The 9,277-nt window shown below is 54.2% G+C and overlaps 1 protein-coding gene and 1 pseudogene across 1 annotated transcript; both read right to left on the bottom strand.

Annotated features, from left to right (window-relative positions):
* Nucleotides 1-1,119: 1,119 nt before the first annotated feature.
* LOC102277098 (melanoma-associated antigen 9) lies at nt 1,120-1,911 on the bottom strand. Its single transcript, XM_005911548.2, has one exon. It carries the CDS (start codon nt 1,909-1,911, stop codon nt 1,120-1,122), a length of 792 nt encoding a protein of 263 aa, XP_005911610.2.
* Nucleotides 1,912-6,820: 4,909 nt separating this feature from the next.
* Nucleotides 6,821-7,638, bottom strand: LOC138986437 (melanoma-associated antigen 8-like; annotated as a pseudogene).
* Between the last annotated feature and the right edge of the window lie 1,639 nt (nt 7,639-9,277).

Below are 9,277 nucleotides of genomic sequence, written 5' to 3'. Positions count from 1 at the left end.
CATGGTAACTGAAATGTCTTCAGCTATAAACCCGGAGACTGAGAAGATTGTGTACCAACCCAAATTCACTCATGTCTCATTTGGAACCTTTCGAGTGTATTTACACTCAGGCAGAAAAACCAGGCATCTACTTGATCCTGATCAAAGTGCACTTTCTCTTTTGGACCCAGGAGATTCATCTCCGAGTTAGGAGGAACTTCTAATGTATATGTCCTATCTCAAATTTTCTTCTCACCCATAAGACATCGTCGAGGTCTGGTACTGCCACCACCCAGCCTCATCACGATCACCTCCCACAGAAGGAACCTAGCTTCCCGAAGCCCAAACTGCCCTGGCTCAGGCACTGACACTTGAGGGATCCTCCTGGAACCCCACCGCTCTGGCCCATGTTGCCTTGTTCTGTGGGACTAGGGGACGCCTCTCCACCTTCCTCATGTGGCTGCAGCTCTTAGGCTATCACTCCCGGTGTGGGGGTGTCCTGCTTTTCCTAGTGTCCCCACTGCTAACACGGCCTGTCACAGCGCACAAGCTCCCTGAAGTTCTGTGGAATAAATGAGCCAGGAGCAGGGGCTTATTTAGTTGGATTAGTTTTCTCCTACTTTATTAAATAATAACCTGGGAAAACCCAAATAAACTGAGATAGCTGAGCTGTATAAAATGATAGACAAAAAGTATGAGAAGCAAGATTTCGCTATAATCACATTTTATTTTCTAATTCTTTCACCAAATACATTACTGCTAGGTAAGTTCATATTTCCAAAATAGTTATAAGTCATATCTCATGTTACCATGTTCAGGGTCACAAAATAAAATTGGAGAGTTCCCAAACTTTTAAAAACTAGCAAAACTCTTGTCCTTAAATTGGGTAAGTACAAATACATGTGTGATCAATGTCATTCACAAAGTTGGATACTGAAGTTTATTAAGCCTTATGCTGAAAGGCACATTTGAAAAATTCCTAAAGAAAACAGAGATCAGTCTCCATGTCATCACAGAGAACAGGAACCTAAAAATGCTGCACACTGGGTTCCCCAAGTGGCCCAGGCCATCACTCCTGAGAAGGCTGACCACTCCCTTTTCAATTACAGAGGGAAGGATCAGCCTGGCTGCTGCTCTGGCTCAGGACCCCTCTTCCTCCTCCCTCACAGCCTCTGCAGAAGGGAGTGGGAAGGACCTAAAAGCCCTTCGGTTGACCCTGAGCAGATACTCCGTGAATTTCTCCTTGCTGGTCTCTGCGAAGGCCCAGGGACCCCACAGGAACTCGAAGCGAGCAGGGTCGCTGTCAGGCACCTGCCGGTACTCCAGGTACCCCTCGCGCACCCACACTTGGGTCAGCAGCTCCATGGGCTCCCCAAAGATGGGGTGCTCCCTCAAAACACACACCCCCATCTTGCTGAGTGCTCGCCAGATCTCCTCCTCAGGGCTGCGATCCCTATTCTGGAGGATCAGGCTGAGGACCACCACCAGGAGGCCGGCCTTGGGCAGCCCCTGCCCACTTCCCTGTATCGTATCACAGGTGAGGCCCAGGGAGGGAACCATGATGTAGATGGGTGCAGTGTCTACCTGCCTCACATCTACACCAAAGACCAGCAGAACGCACTCAACCGCTTGGCGGAAGACCACTGGGTAGTACTTCTGGTTATCCCCGAGGACCGTATTCATCAATTCGGCATCGGTGGTTGGCTCCTTGGCTCGATACTTGCAGAGCAGGAACTTCACCATGTTAGCCACCATTTTATTCAGAGCTTCCTGGGTCAAGGCCTCCTCAGCAGAGCACGAAGAGACTGGGCGGGAGGAGGCCGAAGGGGTTGCAGCCTCCCCTCCCTCAGCCCCCAAGAGCTGTGCTTCCTCTGGGCCCTGGGTGTCACCTAGGTCCTGAAGGTCTTTCTTGGGCTTCCTCTGCTCACTCATCTCGACCACGAGCACGATGCCTGGGATCAAAGCACAGACAGGAGTGAGGCAGGGGACATTGTGGACCATGGGCCTCAGCTAAGAAACACACCCTGGGTGGTCAACACAGGCCACTTATAGGTCTCCTCTTGAGGGGTGCTCTCGGCCTCACACGGGCCCTCCTCCTGGGCAGTCTGACCCCCTGCTACCCAAAGGAGGAAGGGCAGTGGCTCTCCTGGGTGCAGCCAACACAGCCAGAGGTTCTGGGGCTGACACGGTGGGGGGATTAGGGATTTGTGGGGTCCCCTCTGTTCTGGGATGGGGAGCCCCTGGTGCTCATTCATGACACCCTCCTCACCTTGACTCCTGGTACTGCCTGGACCTCCTCTTTTCTCTGATGTCTGGACACAGGCCTCAGACCTCTGCTCCTGGTTCCTGGAACCCCTGTGAGAAAAATGGAGGGGGCCCCTTGGGGGTAGATTGTGGCACAGCCCTGGACTCTGAGGCTCCCCCCAACAAACTGTGGGGGAAGTGGTCCCCTTGTAGCTCCCTTGTAGTGCCCACCTTTCCCCTGCCACAGCCTGGACCCTGCCCTTTGGGGGCCTGCAGAGTAACTCAGAACAAGACCCGAGTTTGAAGGGAAAGCGCTAAGGGGCCCCACATGTGGTCGCACCTGCCCAGGGCCTTCCGCGGGTCCTAGGCTGGGGAGATGCTCGGTCCCCACCTCACGTCCAGCCTGGACTCCCAGCACTGACCACAAGGGTGGGTTCGGCTCTGTCCGAGGAGTCCACCCTCTGTGGATCTGAAGCCTCCACCCTCCGCCCGAGCACCTCATCTCCTGAAGCCCCTAAGCCAGAGGTCGACAAACTGCTCATCCTGCTCAACCCGCTCTGGGACATCTAAGACCCCCATCAAAGGCAAGGATCCCACCCTGTGTTGGGGTCTAACTGCCTCAGTCCTTCCCCGCCTGGAGCCTGGATTCCAGGCAGGACCTGGAATTGGCCCGTCCTCCATTTTGAGGCCCGCCGCTCTCACCCGGTCCCGTCTCTCTGAGACCCCATGTCAGGAAATGCGGCACGAGGTCGTCCTGCCTGGGGACTACTAGGGTCCCCTCTGTTCTGGGGTCCCGCTCCCCTCACTCCCCCATCAGGATCCTCACCTTGACTCCCGGTAGGACCGGGGCTCTGTCCTCCCCCAGTTTGAGGCCCGGCTCCTCACACCAGGGCCCCAGTCCCTCTTGAGACCCGGATGTCAGAAAGTCAGGACAGGGGTAGTGTGCTTTTCTCACCCCAGGGTCTCGCAGGGCAGATGACAGGGGCAGGGATCTGTGGGGCTCCATCAGTCCTCCTTGGGGGTCCCCTTAGTCCTGCCTCAGGGCCTTACCTTGTCTCGGAGTAGAGATCCTCGTCTCTCCCCAACTGAGGCCCCGCCCCTTATATCACGTGCCCCGTCTCTCTGAGACCCGGATGTCAGGAAGTCAGACCATGCCTGTTGTTCTCATCCTGCCTCACGGTCTCCAAGGACCGACAACAGAGACAGCTTTCTTTGAGGTCAAGGGTCTCCTAGTCCCCCCTCAGGGACCTCAACTGGTTACCGCACAGGACCTGGAATTCTCCTCTCTGCCCGCCTGAGGCCCCGCCGCCTATAGCGGGTCCCCAGTCTCTCTGAGACCTGGATGTCAGGAAATGCGGCATGCGCTCATCCCACCCTATGTGCTCCCTGAGCCCACTGTGATGGGATCCAGGTTCCCCTCAGTCTTTTCTCAGGGTCCTCACCCAGACTTCTTCAGAACCTAAGATCCTCCCCTTCTCCTTCTAAGGCCCGTCCCTTAAAGCAGGGCCCCAACCTGTCAGAGACAGGGATGCCAAAGGTAGGACCCGCTGCCAAGTGCTCATGCCGCCACCAGGGATGCCTAGGGCTGACAGCAGGGGTGGGATCTGAGGGGCCCTGTGTCCTCCTCAGGGTCCTCATCTTGAGCTCTGGAAGGTACAAGATGTCCCTGAGTTTACCCAAGGCTGGACCGTTACACCAAAGCCCTCACTGCCCTGAGACCACAGCTTCCAGAGCTGCTGGTCTCCTGGGGCAGTGGAATGGCCTCTACGAAGCACATGTGAGGTGCACACTGGAATATGAGAGCCCGTGGTGCTGGGGTTTCACCCTCCAGGGACTGGGCAAACTCCACATCTGTCGTCATTAGTTCCCCCACTAAGTAAGATACATGGCCCTGGAACCAGAGGGAACAGTGACCCCACCTACCACCACTCCCGGTGACCCACAAGGAAAGTTGTGCTTCTGGTCCTCCATGTAGCTTCTGCAGTTCCTCAACGGAGCTATCTAGCCGTTACCCACTTCTAGCTATTTACATTTGATTCCACATTTTATAAGGCAGACGGCCAGGCCGTGGGACACACTAAGCACATTTGAGTTCACAATACCCAGCCTCATGTGGCTACTGGTTACTCTATTAATGGTGGTGACAGGACATGCTCTTCCCAAAGGAAGATGGTTCCCACGGGAGATATCATAACAGTCCTACTGACCTGTGAGCCATGGTTCCCACCTGGCACTTTGCGCTCCTCTCCGTAGAGGTTCGGGCACCAGTTCCCCATCCAAATGTCTCTTCTTCTCCTGACCCAGCCCTGCCATGTGACAAAGGGAAAGGGAGAGAAGGATGGACCCCAGAAGGAGGCCAGAGGGCGAGGACTGTGTGGTCCTCATGTGACTCTGGCTTGAAGCTCAGCTCCAGACTCCTAGGCTGGATCCCTGCCCCTTGCTCCCAGGGCTCTCCACCCTCCTCCGTCCCTCTGGCTGTACCACCTCCAGGATACCCTCTGCAGTGCCCAGAATCCAAAATGCACCATCCTCTTCCACCTGCCTAAAAACACCCACCTTCTGACTGTGCCACTGGGAGGAGCCCAGGTCCTCACCTTGGCCCTGAATGGATGGCGCCTGGACAGAGCTCCCATCAGCCAGTCAGACAGGAGCTCTTGGGAGCTCAGCCCCATGGATGTGGCACCACCTGCATCCAAAATACCTTTCCATCCCACCCCAGGCATCAACACAAAGGGGATGCTTTTCCCTCAAACAACATGCTATTGTTATTTAGATGAACCATTTTTTCTGTCTTTGTATTAAAATTGGTGAATTAATCATATATTTATTTCTAAATTTTTGTAGGTTTACATAAAGATCCCATGTTCCCTACAGGCAGCTTCCAGGAAGCAGAGGGAGAAGAGATGTGGGCAAGGACCTGGAGTCTCTCCCCTGCCCTGCAGTGTGCTCTGATGCTCAACAGACAGCAACTGGTAGGTGTAGCCTGTGATGAAGACAATGCCCTTCGTGTGTTGAGGAGTTTCTGAGAAAGCCAAAGATGCCTTGAATCCCCAACTCTTTCTAGTAACTACTCTGTATCAGCACTTTTAAATGCAAGATCTGATTTAGTTTCCAAGGCTCTTGTGGATGTCAGGGAGGGGGGTCCCCCCTCTTCTCCCTCCAGTGCTCTTTCTGCCCTACCCTCTGCAGTGACACCCACCCACAGTCTCAGCAGAGTGAATATGTGCCCCTACCTCTTGATGCCAGGGAGTGTAGCCTGGGAGACTCAGCTGCCTCCACAGGATAGAACTTGCCTGAGCACCTACACAGTTGCCCGTGGGCTCCCCAACAGCTGTGACCTTCATGAGGGGCAGGTATCAGACAAGAGACAGTGGGAGGAAAAGGACAGTGGGAGTTTTCTTTACAAAATCCACCAAGGATAGGCACAATGCACCACCCTTCACCTGCAAGGAGGATTCTGAGGTATGTGAATTCAGGTTCAGTGCAGTTTTTATGGCTTTGGGGTCTGACCACCTGGCAAAGCTGACCCAACAGTTGAAGTGTCCAACTGCCAGTTTCAAAGAAGAACCCCATTAATATCTTACCAGAAGACTGAGGGTGGTAATTGCAATGTCTTCAACTATATACCCCGAGACTGAATAGACTGCACCAAATAAAATGTGCTCATTTCCCATTTGGAAACTTTCGAGTATATTTAGACTCAGGCAGAAAAACCAGGTGTCTACCTGTTCTGACCAAAGTGCACATTATTTTTCAGACCCAGGAGATTTATTGGAGAGAAGATGAACTTCTAACACGCATGTCTGATTCCAGACTTTCCTCTCACTCGTAAGACACTATCTACAGTCTGGCTGTTGACACCACTCAGGTTGATTACCATCATCTCCCACAGAAGGAACCCAGCTTCCCAAAGCCCTAAACTGCCCTGGCTCAGGCACCAACACTCGAGGTGCTCCTCCTGGATCCCCACCTCCATGCCCCGTATTGCCTGTTCTGTGGGACTATGGAACGTCTCTCCACCTTCCTCGTGTGACTGTGGCTCCTAGACCATTGCTCTGGGTATGGGGTTTCCCGCTTCTCCTAGTGTCCCCACTGCTAACACAGGGCCTTCCACAGAGCAGAGGCTCTGTGAAGTTTTGTGGACTAAATGAACCAGTGAGAAGGGGGGCTATTTATCTCATCAATTTTCTCCTACTTTCTTAAAGAATAACCTAGCAAAATCCGAGTAAACAGATATGGATTAGCTCTAGAGAATGACAGACAAAAACTATAGAACTAAGTTCTATAGTTAGTGAACTAAGAATTCACTACAATCATTTTTTGTTTTCCAATTCTTCCACCAACTATATATGCTAGTAAGTTCACATATCCAAAATAGTTGTAATTCCAATTCCATGTTATCTTGCTCAGGGTCACAAAATAAAATGGGAGAGTTCCCAATCTCTTTTACAAAACAGCAAAACTCTGGTCCTTTAACTGGTTAAGTGTACATGTGTGATCAATGTCATTCACAAAGTTAGATACTGAAGTTTACTAAGGCTTAAGGTGAGAAAACACATTTGAAAAATTCATAAAAAAAAACAGATTTATTTCCACGTCATCGCAGAGAAAAGGAACACAAAGATGTTATACACCGGGTTCCCCAGTGGCCCAGGCCATCACTACTGAGAAAGCTGACTGGTCCCTCTTCAGTCAGAGAGAGAAGGATGTTTGGCGGCTTCTCTGGGTCAGGGCTCCTCTTTTCCCTCACAGCCTCTGCAGATGGGGGTGGGAAGGTTCTGGAAAACCTTTGGCTGACTCTGAGCAGATACTCCGTGACTTCCTACTTGTTGGTCTCCGCATAGGCCCAGGGACCCCACAGGAACTTGTATCGATGAGGGTCGTTGTCAGGCATCTGCTGGTACTCCAGGTACCCTTCCTGCACCCACATGTGGGTCAGCAGTGCCCTGTGCTCCCGAAAGACGCATTGCTCACTCCTGACACACACTCAACCTGCTGAGTGTTCCCTAGACCTCCTCCACAGGGGCTCGGTCTCCATTCCGCATGATCAGGCTGAGGACGAGCACCAGGAGACCGGCCTTGGGGAAGCCCTGCCCACTGCTCAGCATTGCATTGCAGGTGAATCCCAGGGTGGAGACCATGATGTAAATGTGCTCCATGGGGTCCACCTCCTTCACCTCAACGCCACAGACCAGCTCCTTGGCCTGATACTTGGAGAGCAAGGAACTTCATCAGGTTAACCGGCATCTCATTCAGAGCTTCCTGGGACAAGGCCACTGCAAGGGAGACTGACGGGGAGGAGGCCGAGGCGGGTGCAGCTTCCCCTGCTTCAGCCCCCAAGAGTTGCTCCTCCTCCAGGTCCTGGGCCTCGCCTGGGTCCTAAAGGTCTTCCTTGGGCTTGCTCAGCTCACTCATCTCGAATCCAAGTGCAATGCCTGGGATCGAAGCACAGACAGGAATAAGGCAGGGGGACAGATGGGGACCATGGGCTTGGGGGGAGGGAGAGGATGAGAGTGGCCTCTGCTAAGAACTGCATCCTGGGCGGTCTGACACAGACCATGTACAAGTCTCCTCTTCATAGGTGCTTTCAGTCCCCTGGCTACCTGAAGGAGGAAGTGAGGTGGCTCCCCAGAGTGCAGTCAGCACAGCCCGAGATTTCCAGGGCTGACAAGGTGTGGGGATTAGGCCCTTGTGAGGTCCCTTCTGTTCTGGGATGGGGAGCCCCTGGTGCACACTCAGGCCACCCTCCTCACCTTGACTCCTGGCACTGCCTGGACCTCCTCTATTCTCTAACCTCTGGACATGGTCCTCAGACCTCTGCCTTTGCCTCCTGGTTCCTGGAGTTCCTGTGAGAGAAATGGAGGGGGCACCTTGGGGGTATCCTGTGGCACAGCCCTGAGCCTTCTGGGATGGTACAAGGAGTGGACTCTGTGAGGTCCCCCCAGTTGTGCGGTGGGAGGTCCCCTTAGAGTTCCCTTGTAGTGTTCACCTTTATCCTGGCACGACCTGGTCCAACCCCTCTGGGGGCCTGCATGGAAACTCAGAACAAGATGCGAGCCTGAACAGAAAGCACTAAGGGTCCCCACATGTGGCCACACTGCCCAGGGCCTCCTGCAGGTCCTCAGCTCCTCCTCACGTCCTGCCTGGCCTCCCAGCACTGAGCACAGGGGCAGGGGTCTGCTCGGTCCTCCCTAGGTGTCCGGGAAGTCCACCGTCTGTGGACCTGAAGCCTCAGCCCCCTACCTGATCACCTCAGGTCTTGAGGTCCCTAAGCCAGAGGTCAAGAAACTGCTCACCCTGTTCACCCCACTCTGCAGCCTCCAAGACCCCCATCAAAGGCAAGGATTCCTCCCTATGTTCGGGTCTAACTGCCTGATTCCTTCCTCTCATGAAGCCTGGACTCCAGGCAGGACCCGGGCTTATCCCGTCCTCCATTTTGAGGCCCTGCCGCTCTCAGGAGGTCCCCAGTCAGACCTAGTGTGCGCTTCTCACCCCAAGGGCTCCCACGGCCGACTCCAGGGGTGGGGATCTGTGGGGTCTTTTAATCCCTGGGGTCCCCTTAGTTCTCCTCAGGCACCTCACCTTGCCCCCGGGCAGGACCTGGATTCTCGCCTCCACCCAGCTGAAGCCCCCCCCTTATACCAGGGCCCCACTCTCTGGAAGACACGGGTGTCAGGAAGTCAGACCATGCCTGCTGCACTCATTCTACTCCACTGTCGCCCTGGACTGACAATGGAGATGGGCTCTCTGAGGTCTCCTCTGATTGGGGTTCACGGTCCTCTAGTCCCTCCTCAGGGTCCTCACCTAAACTCCTTCAAAGCCTAAGAATCTCCCCTCCAATCTCTGAGGCCCCACCCCTTATAACAAGTCTCCAATATCTCTGAGACCCCGAGCTCATGCCCCCATGAGAGTCGCCCCCGACTGACAGCAGGTGCCGGGACCTGTGGGATTCCCTGTGTCCTCCCTCAAGGTCCTCATCTTGAGCCCTGGCAGGTCCGGGGATGCCCCTTGTGTTGACCGGAGGCAGGGCCCTCACACCAAGGCCATCACTTCA

This window comes from Bos mutus, chromosome X, assembly GCF_027580195.1.
Source record: "Bos mutus isolate GX-2022 chromosome X, NWIPB_WYAK_1.1, whole genome shotgun sequence".
NCBI classification, from domain to species: Eukaryota; Metazoa; Chordata; class Mammalia; order Artiodactyla; family Bovidae; genus Bos; species Bos mutus.
The sequence above is the reverse complement of the archived record's forward strand: the minus strand, read 5'-3'. Positions and strand labels throughout refer to the sequence as shown.

What these genes read in the sequence shown, in the direction of transcription:
- LOC102277098 (XM_005911548.2), bottom strand. Translation starts at nt 1,911, where the DNA reads ATGAGTGAGCAGAGGAAGCCCAAGAAAGACCTTCAGGACCTAGGTGAC.